The sequence below is a fragment of the Astyanax mexicanus genome, chromosome 3, assembly GCF_023375975.1.
Source record: "Astyanax mexicanus isolate ESR-SI-001 chromosome 3, AstMex3_surface, whole genome shotgun sequence".
Lineage (NCBI taxonomy): Eukaryota > Metazoa > Chordata > Actinopteri > Characiformes > Acestrorhamphidae > Astyanax > Astyanax mexicanus.
Genome location: NC_064410.1, coordinates 47,047,191 through 47,070,112, shown reverse-complemented (window position 1 = coordinate 47,070,112; position 22,922 = coordinate 47,047,191). Strand labels below are relative to the sequence as shown.

The window sequence follows — 22,922 nt, the reverse complement described above, 5'->3', positions numbered from 1 at the left end:
CATGCACAGCTGATATGCTGAGAAACAAAAGCATGCACGATTGAGTCTGGAAGCACAAAAGCTATGGACAAACACACGTCAATCACGTTGCTCATAAAAGACCACCTCCTTTCATCAATCTCTTTCAAGTGCTTCATATGCAAACACTCTGATTGCTACCATCTGAGAGAGGCTCTGACCTGAGGTAATGGCTGCGATGGTTTCTCTGGTGGAGAAATGGGACTTTCCAGCACGGACGAGTTCAATACTTCAGAAGAGCTTCCCCAGTCTCTGTGAACAGCACCCCCTGTCTCCGGGGAGGTGAGAGGCACGTCGCTGGCATAGCCTGAGGACTGGGGGTCCTGTAGAGGTCCAGGACCTTCTCCTACCTGAGCAGGGCTATCTAACAGGAACACTTTCCCTGCTGGATCAAGTAAGATTTCTGTCTTTGGTGCACCTATTCCCAGAGAAGACTGTCTCTCTCCTTCATGAACCTGCACTTTCTGAATGTCACCAAAAATGGGAGATGCAGCAGAGGGTTCAGCATGTACCTCTGATCCTTTGTCATGCCAAACAGGTGACCCATAATCCCTTGGGTAAACAGTACGGACCACGCAAAGCCTGCCTCCTGCTTCCCGAATGTGAACCACACCTTTTCGCTCTGATTCCAAGGGATCATCAACCAACAGTTCACTTTGTGCAGCTTCATCCTCCTCCTCCTCTTCTACCTCAAGTTCTCCATTTTTGGCACTTAAAAGGCAAGGTCTCTCTACAACTCCCTGAACTCTCTCTCGTACCCGGCACACTTTGCCTCCCCCTGGTGTGGAATGGGTAGCCTCTGCCTGTGGCTCCTCCTTAACCCTTTCTTTCGATGTCTGGTGGAATGCCCCCAGCCATGCTGGGCTAGGGTCAGGAGAGAGAATTGCCACCCTGCTCCCCCGGAGAGTACCGGTGCTGCCCAGAATAGGGGGTGCACCAGGAACTAGGACCACTTGGGTGGGGGTTTCATTTACTGTTTGGCTACTTGGTTTGTTTGTGTTACTTGCGGTGGCATCCACTTTAAGTCCAATGCTTTCAACCACCTCTTCCTTCTCACGACCTTTTTGTGTAGTTTTTGCTTTACGTTTTCTTCTGAAGCGTAGTTTCCTCTTGGGTGATAGGGGAGAAATTCCATCCGAACCTCTCTCCCTAGGTTGTTTCACACAACCAAGAGAGCTGCCCATTTCCAGAAGAGGACCAAAAACTGAAATAACCTGAAAGAGGTTAGAGATCCCAGTGACTACAGAACAGGGTTAACAAGGACACACAGTGTCACTGACTCAAAGCACCACTCCTACATAGCATGCATGGTGCTTTATTTTCCTGGTCATCTTTGTAGTCAAGCTGAAGTTTCATAATATTAATAGTTTGCCCTTACGGAGAATCATCATCCTTCTAAACTTTTCCATAAAGTGCTTTGCATCTTTCCACAAAAATCAAAAAGATGTTCTTATTAGAAAACTTGATCACAAATTAGAAACAACTAGGGCAGCCCTAGAGCGATAAGATGTTGGCAAGTACTTTAGGCTGATGTTCTGTCAGTTTGCATTGCACACCTGCTACTGTTCCTCCTGTTGCTCCCTCTCTGTACACAGGCAATGCTGTGGTCAACTCTTCATTCACTCGTCAACGTCACAGCAGGGTCCTAGCAAGCCTCAAGGACACCCGCACTGAATATAGGCTGTTCCCTTTATGAAATATTCACGTCTACCAGCATGCATGCCTTTTTATCTCACACCATCAGTGCAGTCATGGTGCAGAGCTGCTTTATGAAGAAGTCAAACTCAATAAAAATCCTTCTGGGGAATTCTATAGGCAGTATGTTGAAGAATAGAAGAGTCTTTGGCACAAGAATGCTGTTTCATACACCCCCCATCCTGCTGCTAATATTCCTCTGTGAGACCAGGGCTGCAGTGCAGGCATACAGATACGTATGCATATACACACACAGTCTGTAAGTCTGAGTCAGGACACATCACTGCCAGCTTGGCAAAAGGAAGTATGTAGTGGTCAGCGACTGCTCTCCGCTTTCAAATCAACAGGAACACAAGTGGATGTAGTTTTGATGGGTTTTCCCTGTGGGATGTCCGATGCGTAATAGTCCAGAGCTCTGCCTCATCAGATTCCGCTAGCATGCATCACTGTTAGCTCCACTTCATGGATTATTACAACATAAGTAGTAACTGTTGCAACTGTAGTTGTGGCAGTAGTGGATTTGTTCTCCAGTGTATTGGTACTCCAACGTTACAGGACTGTCCCGGCATTTAAATTTGACAGATCTTAGATTGTCCGGTGGAGGGCAAAAGAGCTGAGTCAGCCAAGCCTTCAGCAGGTCATCAGCAATTCAATAAGGGCTAATCATAGCACAGCTTCTCTTTAAATCCCATAGCCCCTTGTGTGTAAGTGTGCACAAGGCATCCAGTGTTAGACCCCAGGTCCCCAGGGTCTCCAGAAAGCAGCAAGAAGAGGAGGGAGCACTGGGTGTCCCACCTCTGCTGCCAGGGCAACTGATATCACATGCACCAGGAGGAGACAGACAATCACACATACACAAGCAACAGAGTCGATAAAAGGAGCAGAGAGCGGGATGAGTCAAGACCTTACACACACCATACATGCATGCAACAACACACAAACCCAACACACTAACACACTATCCCCCTGTGGCCACAGCTAATCCCGTCACAGAACCAAAGGTATCTGCGGATTTTGGCTTGGAGTTCCTATCTTCTCTTTGTCTCTCCATGGAAGATGTTCTTCACAGGCAGTGAGGGTGCCGCTCCCTGGTTCTGTTGCCTCTCTGGTTGAGGAATCTAATTAGAGCAGTGGCAGGGTAGGGCTGGGCCGGCTGCTTGAACCCACTGTGGGAAAAACTGGGGAGCTTATCCTCTGCCTGTAGCTTCGTAGTATCTGCGGAGAGGAGAAGCAGTCGTTCCGGTCCAAAAGAAAGTAGAGCTCCATCGCTCAAGCATCCCGGGACTGATCCGATTGATCCAGGGCTCCTACACTGTATGTGTGTCTCAGAGTGTCAGAGGCAGAGAGATGGTGTGTGTGCCTGTAGGGCTGGGCGATCCCTCAGATCCTAAGAATGTGTCTTGAATGTGGTGATGCTTCAGAGGCCTGTGGTCGAGAGAAGCTGGGGGCTCCAGTAGCAGCAGCCTGCCGGTTTTCCCTCTCTGTCGCTGGGCAACCCGTCTTCTCTCTCTCACTCTCTCTCTTCCTCGCTGGCACACACCGGCTGCAAAAAGCTTTATCTCCAGTGTGCTGCAGCCTCACACAACACACTGCTGCTGCTGTAGATCCCTCCCTCCCCCCTCTACCTCGCTCTCTCTCCTCCTATCTGCTTCCTCGTCACTCCCTCCCTCTCCCTCGCTCACTCGTTCTCGTCTGCCTATGAGCTCAGAGCTTGCACACACACAAAACCCAAAACCTTAAGACCAGTTGGCAGGCTCCGAATACGAAAGAAATCAATTCTAAATCTGTTTTGCTGCATCTCTGCCAAAAAGCCTCTTGCCTCTGCTCTGCTTCCGGCCAATCTAGCAGAGAAACCCCTGTTTTTCAAAAATAACACTGTGGAAAACAGAAACACCAATTAAGAGACAGTGGGGTTGCATGAGCAATCCCTGACATGAGAGAGGAAAAAAACAGAGCAGGGGCTCATCAGCTGCAGAGAAGAAAGGCAAGAAGACAAAAATAGGCTACCTGCCATCTGGGACATCACATCTTCACCATACAGTACTGTTCAGCAGTAATGTGGCATTAAACCACTTATGTGCCACAACATTAGGCACTCTAAGGTAACACAGAAATGCATTCTCCTCCAGATTCCACATAAGTACATAAGTACAAATCATATAGCACACAAATGTCGTGTAGGCAGTCAATTAATTAATAAGCCCCACATCACCTACAACTGTGGCCTAAATTAGCAACCTGAGCAGACGTTCATTAAATGCCCCCCCCTGCAGCATTCACGCTTCTTGTGTACTAATGTAGGACAAAGACACCTGTATGAATAAAATGATCAGAAAACAATGCTGTGTTTGTTCTGATCTGTGCTATGAAAACATGGTATGTGCTGGTATCTTTATTGAGAAATGATGTAGTGATGCAGTGGAATTTCTGTCATCAAAACATTTCAGATGAAAATGGTCAAAAGCAACACTGGTTGTTTTTCTGCTTTTTGGGTTGGTGGTTGGTGTAGTCTATAGTGTATAGTATAGTGGTTATAACTAATGTTAAATCCCAGATCTACATTCGCCTGCACAAAAACATAAGTTGCTCTAGATAAGAGTGTCAGCTAACTTTACTTCCATAAACATAAATGTTACTTTCCCATAATTGGATAGAAGTCATCTCATAAAACTATTTCAGTTTTTTTATGAGGGACACAATTTGTAATTACTTTTCATGGAGATGACACTGCTTATAAACATCTGAACTACAGTTTTTATAAGAATACGAAGAACAAGAACATAATTGCAGGTGTGCTATTAGCCCTGTAATAATGTTTGCGCACAACATTTCTTTTATTAAAAAAGCTTTATGTGTAAACACAAATGTCTAGATTAGTTGTATTAGATATTACCAGGACTTACTCCTGCCAACCCCCATGAGCAAAGTTCGGGTAATGTTTGAGTGAGCCGAAAAGTAGCACAATTGCATAGGGTGCCAAATTCATGTTGGTAAAAACACTACTGCTACAAACTGATCTCAGTGAGATCAGTCAACCAAGAGCAGCTACCTTCCTTCCTAAGCACACCCCATTATAATAGTTTCAAAACACCATCAACAACAGCTCCTCTGGGCTTACTTATGTCTCTCTCCACTGAAACACTTACTCCTCCCACATACCAGCCTCCTCCTCCACCTGACATCCTCTATCACTTTACCACTAACAGCCAATTACACCTGTCACAGCATAGGTAAGAAAGAGACACCTCTGAGCTGACTGAACGGTTCAGTCAGAATCCAAGTCAAGACAAGGACATCTTGAAGACAATTCTGAGAGGCCACAGTTAACCTAAATTGCAGCACAATTTTCCAAGGGAACTGTCCCAAATTGAGCAAGAAGGACAGGAGGGATAGTCTCTAGAGGATGCCTCTAGGCTTTGAGTGGTGATGATAGGATTAGTGTTTATTGATGTTCATTCAAATTGATTGATGGTTTATAATGATGCTTTTTAGATAATGCTGAGCACTGGGGCAGCAACGAATGATCATTTCAGTATTCCAGTAATCAAATAATCAGTCAACGATTATTTCTACCATGCCCCACATCTCTGTTCCTGTGGGTACAGCTCCTGTCCCTAACTTTTTATGACTCCCCAGCACTTTGGGTAATGCGATCTTATTACAAATATCAATTAGCCGACAGCGATTATCTTAGTTTTAAACAGGCCTGCCACATTTATAAAACTTTAGCTGGTGTTCATTTGCTTTAGATTTTTTCTGCAACTGAAATTAAACTGTCTTTCTTCATAACCTTTTGACTTAAATTATGTAGCTAAATGTTTTCTCCAGTAAAGTGTTAACATCAAAATTACTAAAGTATTTTTCGAACTATAAGGTGCACTTAAATTCCTTAAATTTTCTTTAATCATCACTGCGCCTTATAATCTGGTGCTAAGCGCTAGTGGTTAGCCACTACAGTTTTGTTTACTTAACTTGGATAATATACCCCCCACCCTGCAGTGGAGAGACCTGCTGAATTAGAAGGCAAAGATGGCGAGACCCCTGTTCCTTACTAGTGTTGCATAATGTGCCTCATAATTCAGTGCGCCTTATGTATTTAAAAATAGAACTAAAAATAGATGTTTATTGATGGTGCAATAGTGCATGCGTTTCCCAATACAAATGAACAATTAACCGACAGTGAATATTCGAGGAGACACATTTCCACATTTCAACATTGACTTATCTTAAAAATGTGCAATAAAAGCTTCCTGCACATTGTGCTGAGCTGTGCTTTGTTAATTACACCACATTGTCCTTAATGCACTGTTCACCCCTGGTAAAGTCTTCACATAATAGCCACTCAATCCCTCAGAACATCCCATTAGAGCAACACACTCTCACATGTACACACTTCTTATTGCCATTTACCATCACGTCCAAAGGTTTTCCCTTTACATTCCCACAAAATCCCCTCATTCCTTTCTGCTTTTTGCTGAATCATGCTGTTTAAAGTGCCTGCAGTGTCATACACAGCAGAGTCTCCTTGGCAACTAGGTCCCTATGTCACCTTGTGACGTCAGGCCTCTTATAAAGCCAACGGCGCCCTCTTATGGAAGGATTGAGCATTACATGATACATGTACAAGCTTATGGTGGATTCTTTAACAAAGTAGCATTTAGAACATGAAATAGATATACTGAACCTACCCAATATTTAAGAATCTCATGATTATGGAACTTTGTAGTTTACTTTTCCAGTTACATGCACATCACTTTTTATATTTAAATTTTAGTATAGTAACTTAGTTTGCACCTTAATCACCAGCCTTTAAGCACACATTTGCAAATGTAAATTCACAAATTTGTATTTTTGTATTCATGTCTTTATTATCTTTGTACTTCTTGTCTATCCACCTTGTTTCATGTCTTGTCTTTGGTCTCTGCATTTTTGTACCTCCTCTGACTAATACTGCAGTGGAGAGGAGACTCAGCTTATGTTGCACTGTACCCTGAACCCTTTGTTAATATAGTAAAAATAACTAGAGCAAACAGCTGATGCTGTAAAGAGGTTCCAACCACTGCCATCAATTAACAATATGCAATTAACTACTAACCACACAGATATCTGTAAAATCAGTGCTGCAGAACTCAAAAAGCTCATCAGTGTAATCTAGATGTGACCTAGAGAAGTGTCCTGCCCCGCAGATACTAGCAAGCACAAGCCATCTGCAGGCTGCAGTACACATACAGAGACACACACCCACACAGTTGTTGCCGAAATAGGCTCCTCAAGGCTTTTCTGACACTCTCCTCTTCACCTCCCTGTCGGCAGGCTGGCAGTGCTCCTCAGGGATACACTGCAAGCACAAATCCACACCACCTACAGCTCTGCCTCGTGCCCTCTTAACTCCCCATCCCAGACAATCCTCTCATCTGCTCTGCAGCTCTGTGCCCAAGCAAAGCACTCAAAGCCAGGGGGCCAAAGCTATCAAGCTCATCAACAGAGTTCTTCTGACACTTGAACTTGGCACTCCCTCTCCATCCTTACTTACTCCTTCTCTCACAACAATCTCATTTGCATTACCTCCCCCAAGCCTGATAAGGAAAGACAATAGCAGTGCCTCAGCATTTGCTTCAGTTAGCTTCAGCATTACAGTTATGGTACTGGATCAGGGAAAGCCTGAACTTACCTGGAAATGGAGGATGATGGTCCAGATCAGCCCTAGAGTTAGCTTCGGGTTTCCATCGGTGATGTCATCGTTTCGTATATTGACTAATTTGACCTATAATGGAAGGGAAAGTAGTTAGTTTACATATGAATCAAACACCTTATTTATAAACATGTTACTAAAAATACATTTTAACTGAATTCAGGTTAAAGTTCTCTTTGTTGTCTTTATTATCTCTTAGCTGCAATATAAATATAACAGGATTTACAATGTAAAGGAATAAATGTTATAGTTATGGTCAAGCAAAAATCTTGCATCTTCAGTTTTGTTGTTTATTTTTGACCAACTTATGATGAATAGACTAGTTTGAATCCTCCAAAATAATAAAATATTTTTACACTAACTTCCAAGTTATGAAGGTTTTTCTTCTTCTTCTTCTTCGTTAAAAGTTGATTTTTTTTTAAAGATTTTAAAGATCATTTTGCACCTGCAATTAATTGGTCTTTTATTGCTATTTTATGGAAGTATAAACAAATAAGTCTAAATGATCTCTCTTACTGTCTAACTGGCCATACTTAGTTTCAAACTGACTGACAAGCACAGCTACAGCTTTTATTAACAGACAAAACTTACATCTGCCCTCTAAAAGTGCTCCATGTTGTTTCCAGTAGAATATTAACATCAAAATTATACGTTTTTATGGTTCTCTCATTTCTTTTATTTTTTTCTCTTAATCAACATTCTGCCTGCTGTAGTGTGCACGCATAAAGATAAAAGCTAACAACTGGTGACAATATTTGCAATTAATTAAACATCTGTGACAAGCCTAGTCCCAAGGGCCACTAATGTTTGACACTTGCCCTCACAGTCCTTTGGTCACTTTTGTCAAATACTGGGTGAGCCTGCTGACCCTGTCTGTCAGAGACTACAGAAAATTGTCCTGCTTTGAAAGCGGGAGGGCATAGATATAAGCCAATCAAAAAAAAGAAGACGTCATTAGCTTCTTATATGTAATTTCGTAGCTCCTTTTACCTGGGTTTTTATAACAGTAATTTAATGTTAAGTTAAGTGTAAACTTATAAAAATTATATTATTATAATAACATATGATCAGGAAAAACACACAGACATTTATATTACAGCCAACAAGTGGAACATTCTACAGTGATTTAGACAAAATGTTTTACACATGCTTCCAAACAGTAGTGGCTAACATTTACCTTGCTCTAGCCTAGCTTGCACTTTTCAGTGAGTCTATTTTGCACAGTATATGATTCAGAAATCGATAAGCTGCTGGACATTGTGTCCTGACTTTAATGGCAAGTATAAAAGCAAACATCCCAGGGAATACTAAGAGTTTAAGATCTGTACGTATAAGTGATGTAAGTTTCTGTAATGTTACCAGAAAATGGATATTAAGCAATGCCCTAGATTTGTTGGAATTAATACAATTCTTTGTTTGTGTGCTTTTGTTTTGTTCTATACCTGTCTCTGTTTGAGGAAGTCCAAGGCAATCTGCACATTCTGGAGTCGATGAAATCTCATGCGACCCTTTTCTCTTGGCTGGAAAAAATGAGAGAAAAAACAAAACAAAATGAGTTTATAGTTCACAGCTCACAGTAAATTAGTGGGAGAGAACAGAGGGGTGTCATTTGCAAGCCAAAAGCAGTGAAAGCAAACACAGCAAAAAAAGCAGAAACGTCCAGAGCAAAAGGACAGAGCCATCAGCAGTCATTAAAACAGCTCGTCTCAGAGTGGCAGGACCAGTAAGAGTGCCATGAAACTGTCATGGGGGAACAGTCAAAATCTCTCACAGAGAAACGCTGCATTCATCATCATTCCATGCATAAAAACCACACAGTGCCATTTTATAGCTGTCCAATATACTTACAAAAAACTCTCTCTTATACACACACAAGCACACACACACACCACCATGCACTTTCACTGCTTAAAGTGATGGTTTGGCCAAAAACGAAAAGGAATTCACAGTTTTGCATGTTTTAAAACAGACTCAACCAAGGCATATGTTTGGCTTCATGTTGGTGTAGAACATCATCAACAACTAAAGCTTCAAAGCTAATGTAACTAACAAAATATAGCAGCTTATAACCACATTTTAACATCTAGCAACTTGCCCCAAACTTGCTTACAAGGTTTCTGATAGAATATGTTTTTATATATAGCAAAGAATATCATATATTTTTATCCATATAAAATCTGTCTACCTACTTTTAAATGTATATTTGATATAAAAAGTTGCATCCTTATTTTGAAGATACACTGTCCATCTAATCAGCTCCACTAACCACATAGAAGCACACTGTAGTTACACTTTTTTTTCTAATTCTTATCCCATTTTCTCCCAATTTACATGGCCAATTACCCAACCCACTCTTTAGGACTCCCCCTATGACTAGCGATGCCCCAACACCAGGAGGGTAAAGACCAGCACATGTCTCCTCTGATACATGTGAAGTCAGCCCCCTCCTCTTTTCAAACTGCTGCTGATGCAGCATCACAGCACGCTCGGAGGAAAGCACAGTGACTCGGTTTAAATACATCAGCTCACAGACGCCTTATTTGAGCGACATCACCCTTTGGAATAACGTCGTGAGAGAATGCCATCCACCCACAAAGAGAGAGCAAGGCCACTTGTGCTATCTCTTGGGTTCGGTAGCCGAGGAAAAGCTACATGAACAGGATTTGAACCTTGTAGTTACATCCTAACAGACTAAAGTCATCATTTGTGGTCACAAGATGCTGCACACAGGGCACTGGCAGCTGGGTATTTCTGATTGGTCGTCTATTATCATTCCAGCAGTGACACAGATGTTTAAAAACTCCAGCAGTACTGCTGTATCTGATCCACCTGACCAAGCAAACAGATGGACTAGGGTATGTAATTACAGAATTCAAGGATGTAGCATTAATGTTACGGCTAATTAGTGTATATTAAATAAAAAGAGTTTCATACAGTGTCAGTAAGTACATAATTACATGAGGTTACTTGTATATGACTTTTGCAAGTACATCGCTATTTGGCAGGATACAAGCTTCCATTACTAATTAGTCGCATAAGCCTTGTAGCTCCAACACAGAGCTAAAGATGCAAGCCTCAGGCATTAAAAAAAGTTGTATAAATGACATTTTCAGCTAAACCAACACTTTAATCTGTGTCTTGGAAGCTAAACTACACACCAGAGACACACACACACTCACACAGAGGAGTGCAGTGGGCTGTGAGAGAGATGCAGTGCTGGTTATTCAGTACTGTTTCAGAGCAGTGGGCTAGAGGAGCTCTAGGGAGTTGGAACTGAGGGCAGGACCGGCTCCATGCAGGGAAGAGGAGCAGGCAACACCTGCCCAGTACTCTACTGATCTAAACATGGTCTTTTTTCACACTATATGTCTCAGCTGAATGAATACTTTTGGGTTATTGGTAAACTTGCCATTGTGATGATACTATGTAGGGTGTAGCTCAAAGTACAGCCTACATACTTACATTACGTAATCAATGAACCTAAACATTAGGACACCCTGACAAATATGCTGTTGGACATCTGTGTGCCACCTATGTCTTGGTTTCAGATGCTCTGTGGTATTTGGAAGCAAGATGTTAGCATTAGATGCTTTAACTCGTGTTATTTGCTTGGTGGATGATCTTGTAGTTGATACTAGGGGTGGGCAATATTATATCGTACACAATGTATCGTGACACAGAAATATCATGATATTAAAAATCCATATCTTGATAGTAAGGCTGTTCTGTCTTAAAAGTAGTATATTATTTACAGTGAAGCTTTAGGTTTATTTATTGTATAATTGTTTTAGTTTGCAGTTTATATGCATGCACTAAATATTCTGCAATATTATTTGCTGCATTATATTATTTTATGCTATATTATTTATTTTGCCACATTATGATTATTCTGTTATACTTTTATACTATATTCCAGAAATGAATGAATTATTTTAGTTTTCCTATATCGCCAAGTATATCGTTATCGCAAAAACACCCTGAAATATATATTATTATATATATTATTGATATTATTTTTGAGCCATATCGCCCACCCCTAGTTGGTACACATCTATCAGACCTCATCAGACCAGCCGACCTTCTTGTATTGCTTCAAGGTCTAGTGCAGGTGCTTGTGGTGCTTCTCTAGGTTTTTTTTTTTTTTTTTTTTTTTACAGTGGACGGGTTATAATGGCCACTATGACTGATTTAAAGCTGTACAACAGGGGTCACTGTTTCTCACAATAATCTTTTTTTTTTTTAATAACATTCTGCACAGATGGGTTAGCCAATAAGCCAACAATAAGTTTGGATTTGCACCTCATTGCACCATTGCCAGAAATCCCCCATCTAAGCTGCTCAGGTCTTTAAGTTTTGAAGAAGAGAACTGAAGAGAACTGACTGTTTTGTTAGCGTCTAAAATACATTTCAGGCCTTGACATGCACGACAAAATAATAGTTATCATTATTCGCTGCCATCGCTGCTAATGTTTTGGCTCTTTTGGCATGACTTGAATGTAAAGGATTAGCTGAGAATTGAATTAAATGTAACATTGCTTTATATAAATGTCTGCTAACAGACTGTCTGCCCTTCCCTTTGACCTTGCATTAGTTAAACTGCACACCACACTCATGCAACCACACAAAGTGAGAGTGTATATTTGTGTGTGTGTGTCTGTGTGTGTGTGTGTGTGTGTGTGTGTAGTTTGGACTTGGTCAAACATACTCCCTGAGCTCCTTCCTCCACCTCCTCCCCACCCAGCAAGATGAGTGGAGGGGCACGTGACACACACACTTTCCGGAGAGTAGGACCATCCTTGTGCTGATCACGAAAGATATGTATATATAGATAGATAGAGAGAAAGAACAGAATATGAGCAATGTAAAAGAGCAGTTGGAGAGAGAGCAATGCAAAAAATAAAAAATAAAGAAATAAATGAAAAATGCAACACAGGAAACGGCAACTGGCATTATGCAACCCAATATGCAAAATGTGCAATGAGAGGAAATGAGCTGCTGAGAGAGAGAATGGGAGAAAATTTGAGGAAGGAGGGGGAGTGGGGGTCAGAACAAGTGTGTGGGGGAGACATGAAAGATGGAACAGGACATAGAGAGACAGAGAACTGGTGGATCTGAGTCAGCAGACGTTGCATTAAATCACCCATCCATCAAAAGGCCCCAGTGCATTGTGGCTGCTGGCAGTCTCAGTGACAGGCAGAGCAGACAGTAAGAAAATGCAGAGATGCTGAGCTCATCAGAGATGCTGAGGTCATCAGGCACTGAGGTCATCCTGTGTGGTCATGCATGGCTAAGCATGGTCAGTCAGCAATATCGTTCCCCTCCCTTAAATGTGCACCGTCACACTGTTTCAGTGAGGGGAAGTCATGTGGTAGGAGGGGCGGAGGAAACCATCTCCTAAAAGCTTCAGGTGAGGACCACAGGTGACCAGCTGTGTTTCCCATTCAGGACCAAGCAGACGAGTTGCTTGATCATGAAATGATAGTGGACCTGTGTACTGTGTGGCCTTAGGGATTAGGTTCAGAGTGAGTATGTATGTGAACATTGTGTATCCTTACCAGCTGGACTCCTGAGAGCACCTCCAGCAAAGAGATGAGATTGTGGCCATCTCTCAGGTCCTCGTACAGGTCTGTGATGTGCTTCCGCACCTACAGTGAGAGAGTGTAAAAAAAAAAAAAAGAGAGAGAGAGAAATAGTAGTTTAATCATAAAACCCTCATTAAAAATTGGTTATTACATTCCTACTGAAAAAAACAGCCTGAGCAGTTATTAAAGTGATTAAAGCAGTTTGCTTAGTTCCTGACCAGCTTGGGGTACATTTACATTTGAGCTGGATGGTTTTAGCTGGTCTTCATGCATGAACAACCTGACCAAGTTTGACAACTAGTATGAGTGAGTTTGACTGTGTTGGTTGACCAGCATCACAACACTGAACACTGGTTGACCAACATAACCAAGCTGGTCAAACAATATGATTACCATCACCAAGCTGGTTCACCAGCATGACCAACATGTAAAATGCAACTACGCTGGTTAACCACACTGACCAGCAAGACCAAGCTGGTTAAGGAGCATGACTACCGTGATGCCAAGTATGACCAAAAATAAATCTAGTTTAGCTAGTCTATCTACATTTGATATTTTATCCACTGGATGACCTGCTTTTTAACCACCATGACCAACAAAGTAACCAGTAAAAACAGGTTTTAACAAGGAATATAAGATAAATTGTATTATACCCTAATACTATGTTTTACAATAATGTATCAATTTGTGTCAGACAGAAGTTAATTTAGTGTTTAAGTCCTGGCCACTAGATAGCAGTGACTAACAGTCCTTAGATCCCACTGTTCTGACTGAATAAAAAGTAAACTTTTTTTAAAAAAATACAATTTAACCAATCCCAATGTATCGCCAAGCTTATAGTATTGCAATCAAAAGCCCTGTATAATTGCCAAGTTCTTGCAAATACACATCCCTAGTTTTCAGATAAATTATATGAGAACACCATTATGCAGGAGCTTTGAGTCTCCATATTTGTCTTTTTTTACTGTTGATCATAATGCAAATCTGGGAGTTCTATTTAACAGTGTGGTAAAATTTTGGTCACATTATTTTTAGGGGTACCACCATTTTTGTCCAGGTCCATTTAATTACTTTACTCTTTAAAATACTGGTAATTCTGTAAATCATGGTTCAAAATCAATGTAAGATTTTTAATTAGAAAGTAATAAGTGGGTGGCTGAGATGGAGATAAAGGCGGTGGTTATCTGAAAACTCAAAACAGGTGAAAACAATGAAATTCTAACTTTAACCAGCAGAGGCCACCAAACCCATTTAAATAAGCCATTCGTGAACAGAAGCCTGTGAGACCATGCAGGAGTAAACTGACATAGGATTAAGAGTCATGTGCCTCTGTGTGATTGTGTGTGTGTTTGTGTGTGTCTATGGTAGAGCGAGCTGATGAGTTGACCCAGGACCTAGCAGATCCAGCACAGCTGCCTCCTGTTGGCAGGCAGCCCTATTAAGCCATAGAGAGGGACCATCTGGCCATGACGGTCCGAACACTCTCAGGTAGCCCAGTTTGTCTGCGTCCTTCCCTTTGCTCAGGATTCTGCACCCTCCTGAACTACTCCTCCACACCTTCCACCTTTCTGAGGATTAGCCTCACAGGCACGCAACAGTCAGCAGGGAAAACCTATTCTGAGAGAAGCCTCTGAGATATTTCTTTTTTTGCTGACTGGATGGATATAACACGACTTGAACTGGCATTACTTTTGTGTGATGCCAAATACATCACTGCAGCCCTAACCTTGAGGTGTTATAACAGAAAAAAATGTGTCAAAAGCCTTTCCAAATACAGCCAGACTAAACACTGCAGAGAAAAAACACTTTATTTGCATGCAAGTATGAACTCATTCACCAGCCAGCAATGGGCCAATCCCTAATTTTCAGTACTCCACCTTAGGTCAACTCTTGCCTCATTCCATAACCACATGTAAATTAAATAAAAGGTGCAGAAATCACATGCTGGAACTGATTATGACAGTATCATGCTCAAAGCATTGTATTATTAAGTTTTAAATGTGTTAATTATGTCTGGATTAGTCTGAACATGCACTCTAACATCAGACACTTTCTGTAGGCAGCACTTTTTAAATCTCTGCATGTACTTAAACTGTATTTAAGTTGTTTTTGACATGTAAATAGTAATTGTAACTTTGGTTGGGGTTGAAAAATGTGTTGTTCAACAAGCCTATTTACCACTCTGTTATTTTGCCTTAGAATGAAACATGCCAATTTCTCTTACATGGAGGGCTTGTTTAAAAAAAAAACTAATAAGCTTCAGCTTTTATTGGCTGAATTATAGCTCTTGAAAAAGCTTACAGAAGCTTCATATTAAAGAACAGTTTTAACACTGTGTGAAAACACTGTAAATTTAAGGGATGCTCTGATCTGATCCAGTGGATCAATCCAGACATGTTAATGTAAAATATCTGAGAGCTCTTAGAAGGTAAATAAATGGGGTAGCTTATAGACTACAGTGAGAAACTATTTCACTGCAGAATATGAAAACAGAACATAATATCTGAAGGTATAAAAAACTACCATGGAAACACTCTGTATGTGGCTAGTTAGCTGTTAGACTTATCCCCACTCGCTTTCCTGAGTTTAGCTTACCAGGCTTAAAATTAAGATGGTTAAATGTTCCCTTCTTGTGCGTGTTCAGCTCCAGTTTGATGAACAGATGATGTGTTTTAATTTGAAATTCAATTGTAGCAGTCATTTAAATTACCAGGAAAAGTCTAATTACCTATATTTCCATAACTACTAGTGGTGATGTGCAGCTCTCCAGTATCTACTAACACTACAGACTGAGTCACATTTTATTGTGAGCAGGATGTATGTACATTTTAGAGGTGTAAACTAGGGCTGCATAATACTGGAAAAATGTTACATTGCAATTTATTTTTTTCGACCATTTATAATATTGTGATATTAAACAATGCAGGGTCCATGACGTCACCAGCCCTGCCCTGTCTTGGGTCTGGACTGATCAAGAGCTGAGTTAGCGCCTAGCACTCAAAACTAGGGGTGTGCCATATCGTATTGTACACGATATCGCCAAAATTTTTCAATATCGTGTACGATATTATCAGTGTTGGGAGTAACGGCGTTAAAACTAACGGCGTAACTAACGGCGTTACTTTTTTTCAGTAACGAGTAATCTAACTAATTACTCTGACTGTAACTATAACGACGTTACCATTTCCGACACCAAGTTACTGCACGTTACTTTAGCCGCTCTATGAACTTTTTTTTTGTTTTAACTTTGCTTTGCCCTGGTTAACCCCTCCTCTTTCCGGTGAACTTGAACTTCTGGCCGCTGTGCCTGTGGTTTAGCGTGGTGAAGTGAGGCACAATTGTGATGATTTCCTTGCTCTAATTAATTCAGTGATTGCCGTGGACAGGCCAAGTTCCGATTTAAGGACGTTAAGCTCTTTTTAGCTGCTCCGGTTTTTGTGGTGCTGCTGCTTTCTCGTTTAGAGCTTAGATTCTCTGCCCGAACCCGACCTGACCTGAGGACCGTCCCAAAATCGGGCTCATATTTTTATTTTATATAAAGCTCTGGTGTGATAATCACAATGTTGCTAAGTAACCAATCATTATTGTTCACTAAAGCGAACGAATAGCGAAAACTGAAAGTGAAAAAACATTTGTGTTAACTGAATCTAATAAAAACGGTAACTAAAAGGAAAAAATGTAACTATCTCGAACTGTATTTAGTGTTTATAAAACTAACTAAAACGAACTGAAATTACAGAATTTTCGTGTTTAATTTATTTATAAGCGCTGTTGTACAGCGGAGTTGTACAGCGGGCGGTGTTGTCGAGCGTGCGGCACCTCGTGGTCCGTGGCGTTAGTTCTTGTGTAAAGCGCTCGCGCTAGCCGCAAAATACGACAGAAAACAAGCAAATCTCTTTCTCTCTTTCTCTCTCTCTCTCTCTCTCTCTCTCACACGTTTATTAGATTGATCTCTCTGATGAGATGTGTGAAAACTAATAAAAACTAGCAAGCCCACCCTTACTGAATTAAACTATAATAAAAATGAAAAATTTAATCACCTTGCTCTGGGCGCACGTGAACGCCTCCGCGTTTGACTTGCAGCACTGTGTGTAGCTGTTCTTAAAAATCATTTTAATTAAATAATAGTTATGCTATGTTACAGTGTTAATTAACATAATTCTGATCATATTTCGCTCATTCACTCAGCCCGAAAACAGACAGTTTATGGTTGGGTTGGGTCGGGCTTGGGCAGAACGTGCACGGGCTCCGGCTGGGTCGGGTCGGATTTTTTGGGCACGATCTAAGCTCTATTCTCTTTTGGTGAAGCTGTTATATTAATACCATTTTAATGGTCATTAGATTGTTGTTTTTGTCCATTATTTTGTTTTGTTTATATATACATATTTCCTTTGAGTGTGGCTTGGTTTTAATTTGCCATATTATATCGTATGCAATAAGAAAATTTAATTCATTTTGGTGCAGTAGGGTTTTTTTTATTTTTATTTTTTTTAATTCAGTATGTTGTCATATTGCCAAGAGAATCGTTATCGCGAAAATACCATGAAATATCGTGATATTATTTTAGGGCCATATCGCCCACCCCTACTCAAAACCCAAAGGAAAACATCAGAACAACAGTAATCTGCCTTTTAATCAGACATTTAAATAGGTTTTAAAAGATACACAACCGTGTTGCACAGCTTTCGACACGTGCGCAACCATGTAGATAGAGGCCATGCGGTTACCTTGTGTTTACTCCTGTTTTTCAACTATCCTATTTTGCCTGCTCTGTTTGGTTATGCTCCTTCTTTTAAAGGAGGATCAATAGTTCTTAAGGTTAATGGCAAATTAGTTCACTATAGCAAATTCTTTTTATTCAGTCATTGTAAGGTAAATACAGTCTGATATTTTAGAGCCCCTTTAACTTTCATGCTGCAGCTCTCCACACATATAACAGCCCTCCTCAGAAAACACAAACAAGCACTAACTAGTAAAAGGTTAATAAAATCCAAGGTTGTTTAAGCAGCCTTTCTGTGGAGTTACTAATTTACCTGCCATGCTGCCCATCAATCTGTAACTCCCTCAGTACTTTTCTTTTCTGGCAAAATTCGACAGTGACTTTATAGCTATAGCACAGTGCTAATTAAAACCATGTATAAACCAGTTAACAATAGAACACCTTGTCATTCCTAAACTTAAGCATTAAGTTCAGGTACAATACAAAACAATCTTAGTTTAATCACCTAGATCCCACAGGTTCAGCATGATGGGCATAATAATGAAGTCATTGTTTATGTTGTGTGTGTTTGCAGAGGACAAAACAAACACACAAACTCAAACACACACTCTCTGTCTCTCATCCCCACCACACCCCTACCCACACACACATCAGTCAGTGCAGCCTTACTATTGAGTAACCACATACACACCTGTCAACCTGTTTATTCAACACACCGCACAAAATCACCTGTTCTATACTGATCCTGACAGTCAGGTGGAGCTACTGTACACCACTGAGCCACAGCTGATGATCTGATGTAATGATAAAACCCCTGTCACACATGAACCTTTACCAATTAACAGTCAGGTGCCTCACATTCTTCTACATAAATACTCTCATTATGTGTGATCTGGCTTGCTCAATACTTGCTTAATACTGCATATAATGCAGACTGTTAACTAAATGAGATTAAATGACACCACTCACTGATGCCACCTTAAACATACAAGTTTACAAAGCACTACACATCATTATGCAGTGGTTTGTAAACTGGTTTGTTCATTAGATTCTTAATAGCTAACACACATACCATACAAATTACCATTCACACTAAACACACATGTGACTAACAGGAAAAACCGGACTGTACTCTCATACACACAGCTTTATTATCTAAACTCAACTTGGCAAATGTTAGAGATATAGTACTTTTCTTAATACCACTACCTCAAACTGCTTTATTAAGTCAATAGAAGTCATCTCCGGCGTCTGCACTCTGTCCTTTTCCTCTAGAGACGAGTCAGTGCATGTTACTGGGCAACACCTCTCCTCTCCCTGATTGTAGCCAGCCAGCAGGTCACACAACCCTTCAGTAAATATAACTCACAATGTCCAGCGTTTGTCTAACGTTACACCACAGCTTCGCCAACGATTCCTGCTGACTGCAGTCTGACCCACATTACAGTAATACAGCCAGAGTTATGAGGTCACTGGCTCTTCTACCCGGTCCAGTGATTGGTCTGTCATTCTGACCTTAGAATACCCAGCATTCCTCACTTCCACGCCTCTGTGTGATCAGTGAGGCTGGGCAGGCAGATACTGGCTTAAACACACTTTACATATAAGCTCTCCGCGAGCCAGCAGAGGCTAGACCCTGAAACTGTTACATAAGAAACTTGTATCTCCAATTTCTGGTGATTTTCATCTTTGTTTCAGGAGTCTGACAGGTGTTAAAGTTTCATAATGAATGAGCCAATTAAAACGCTCCAATATGACATGAAATTCTGTTTTCACTGACAATGAAAGTTAGAAAGGCTTTTGTCACCTTTTTAATAAGTCGATTTTCAGAGATACAAGGTTTTTACATGACAAATACAATATGTAGCAGTGCAATGCTCATCCCATAAAACTGTTATCAATTGACTTTGCTGCAAAAATTAACAAAGTTACTTCTATCTGGTGTAAATAAGGGCTAAGTGTAATGGCAAGAAGATATGTATAACGATACAGGGGTTACGATTTAATGCCGTAAGCAAGACAACATGCTGTGATCTTTTTAAAGAAAAATATATATTTTATTAAAAACATAAGCACAAAATCTCTGGTGTGGTTGGTGTGGCGCAGTGGATAACACCACTACCTCATGTGGGAGACTGAGGTTCAATTCCCAGTCTGGGTGAATAATCTGCACTACACCTATAAGAGTCCTTGGGCAAGACTCCTAACATTACATTGGCCCTCCTCTGTAATAGAAATAACCTCGTAAGTCACTTTGGATAAAAGTGCCAGCTAACTGCCATTAATGTAAATGTAATGTAGTCAATCAGAACAGTTGGATTTAAAGACAGTAAGGGTTGCACAACTATATGTAAGTCAATGTCAGTTAGACGTAATTTCCTTAGCTGAAAGAAAAAGAAACTTGTGAGGTTACTGTTTTTTTAGTACAGAATGAATAGCAATAAGTAGAGATACGTCTTTGACAATAAAGCTGACAAACAAGTTTGTCATTTTTTTTGTCCATGAGCAAACATTTAAAAAAAAGTCTGTGATGCTAGCCTGCCTATTTCCAGAGTGTTCCTGTCTTACTATCACATGTGTCAGTGGTTAGCACTGAATGCTTCATTTTGAGCTCATTATTAATTACAAAATTATTATATATATATTTATACTGTAATTTGAAGAACTTTCTTTACCATTTGTCCGCATAATAGCTACTGTTATTCCTTCTTCAATCTACACTGTACAACACTACAATCTAGTAGGTGGGTTTCAAACACAAAACAAAATAAATCACTGTCTGGCACCAACCGTTACATGTAAACTATGTAAACTACATCTTATAAACTACAAACTACAACTTTGTGTTTTTGAGAATCGATACAGTACAGCAGAAAAAAATATTACAATACTTCAATACATTGATAAATCACTATTTTTTAACAATATTTTGTAACGCTCCTAATGTAAATATTCTAAAATTAGATTAATCCCAAGTAGGACTGGTCAGTTTTGGTCACATGTTATACAGCCTACTCATATTAGCAAAACATTTCAGCTTATCAGAGTAGCCCTCTTCAGCCTTCAGTATCCATGTGTGTACACAAGTTTCACGTTTCGTAATTCTGGATCAATGCCTGTTGACCCTTATCTATAAGCAGCAAAAAGATCAAATAACCCAGCAGGTTGAACCATACCTTGATGAGGTGCTTGTTGACCCATTTGGTGAAGGTTTTCTTCTGCACCCTGTCTCGCTCGTCTGCAAGGAAGAGAGGAAAAACAGAGAGAGAGATAGAGGGGGTTAATGTTGGAACAGCAGGAGAACTGCAGCATCATTATTTTAGCTTGTATTATTTAGAAGCTCCTCCCTGACGTCATGTTTTCTGCAGACTCTGTTCTAAAAATACACACAAACACAGAACATAACTCAGATTCAGTTCAGATTCCATAGCTTTAAAAAAGAACACAATGCTCCAACACTATCGCAAATAGTCCTCAATTACAGAACAAGCTGGCTGATGGATGATTTTAGCCATATTGAGACAGGCCTGATAACTAAAACTGGAAACTAGGCTGCAAGTCAAAAATAGATCATTTCTGATAGGGCAGTCACAATGCTTCTGAATCACATGAGCCACAAATTCCATCACCTTCATCAGCTCCATTCGGGAAGACTGTTATCATGCTCAGATAGAATGAAGACTCATTTTAACATCCTCTTTTCATTCTCAGCCATGTTCTGGAATGCAGAAATCTATCTTTGGTTTTCAATGCTCTGTGTAAACACTGAGGCAGCATAGAGGCAGCATGACAAACACCAGATTATTAGCTCAGGTAGAGCCACATTCTTTCAGTGAGGACAGACTCAATGTGGCCAGACTTCAAACCACAGTTCAAACAACTGTTTCCACAAGGTTATATACAGTTTCCACTTCAATAGATAACTGGAGTTACACAAGATATTAGAAGTTCTATAGCTTTTTGTTACTGCAAAACAACAATCAGGTCTCCAAACACTTATCCTGATACACTTAACAGAAATGAAATATGATGCAATCCCACAACAAACTATAATATTAAAGTGTCAGTATTTATTTGTAGCACCAAAAACACAACATGCTGTATATTTAAATCAGAAATATCTAACTGTGTATCTAAGCAATATACAGCTCTGGAAAAAAAATAAATGACCACTTAAAAATGATACATTTCTCAGATTTTACTAAATTGAAAACCTCTGGAATATAATCAAGAGGATGGATGATCACAAGCCATCAAACTAAGCTGAACTGCTTAAAGTTTTGCACCAGGAGTGGCATAAAGTTATCCAAAGCAGTGTGTAAGACTGGTGGAGGAGAACATGCCAAGATGCATGGAAACTGTGATTAAAACCAGGGTTATTCCATCAAATATTGATTTCTGAACTCTTAAAACTTTATGAATATGAAATTGTTTTCTTTGCATTATTTAAAGTCTGAAAGCTCTGCATCTTTTTTTATTTCAGCTGTTTCTCATTTTCTGCAAATAAATGCTTTAATGACAACATTTTTATGTGGAATTTGGGAAAAATGTTGTCCGTAGTTTATAGAATAAATCAACAATGTTAATTTTACTCAAATATATACCTATAAATAGCTGAATCAGAGAAGTGGACTCTTTAAATAAATACTTTAAATACAACAAGATGATAGCAGATAGACTTCTAGGAAAATATATTTCTTAGAAAGATCAGAAAGATTTATTACTGCCAAACACTGTATTGACCAGCCCAACAGCATTATTTTATGTGACCTGTTTGATTACCAGTCAAACTAGCCTTTAAGGGTCATTGAGTAAATTAAAGAATTAAACTTCTGACACCAAAAATATACTGAGTGCTAAACTTTATGTGATGAATGCTGGAAAATGAGCTAATTAGCTAAAAACGTGCAATCAGTAAGAAACTCTTTTTATCCTAGATATGAAACATTCCAACACAGATCATATCTTAAATAACTGCAATAAACAGCATTTGTATTTAATATCTGCCAGAATGCACACACAGCTGAGAGTGAATCAGACCTGAGTGTTTTACATCAACATGCTGAAGCAGTGAGACACGCAGGCCCAGAATAGACCCTGATCCCACTGACTGTCTGCAACTTTCCTCCATCCCTGACTCTACCACTTTATTCTTTACCTCCGTCTCATTCTTTTTATCCCCCTCCCGCCACCACTTCCACTGTTGATGCGATTG

At 40.1% G+C, this 22,922-nt stretch overlaps 1 protein-coding gene across 20 annotated transcripts in view; it reads right to left on the bottom strand.

Moving 5' to 3' along the window:
* The window catches only part of macf1a (microtubule actin crosslinking factor 1a), a 230,937-nt gene that overhangs the window by 107,144 nt on the left and 100,871 nt on the right, over positions 1-22,922 (bottom strand). For 9 of the 20 annotated variants that reach the window (XM_049475390.1, XM_049475399.1, XM_049475400.1 and 6 more), the window contains 4 exons: positions 20,884-20,945; positions 12,961-13,050; positions 8,848-8,925; positions 7,385-7,477 (listed from right to left, as the gene is read on the bottom strand). In XM_049475390.1, the coding sequence (XP_049331347.1) occupies positions 7,385-7,477; positions 8,848-8,925; positions 12,961-13,050; positions 20,884-20,945 (323 nt within the window). Of the gene's footprint in view, positions 1-179; positions 3,259-7,384; positions 7,478-8,847; positions 8,926-12,960; positions 13,051-20,883; positions 20,946-22,922 lie in introns of those variants that run through there. The other 11 variants (XM_049475379.1, XM_049475381.1, XM_049475382.1 and 8 more) reach the window with 3 other exon arrangements.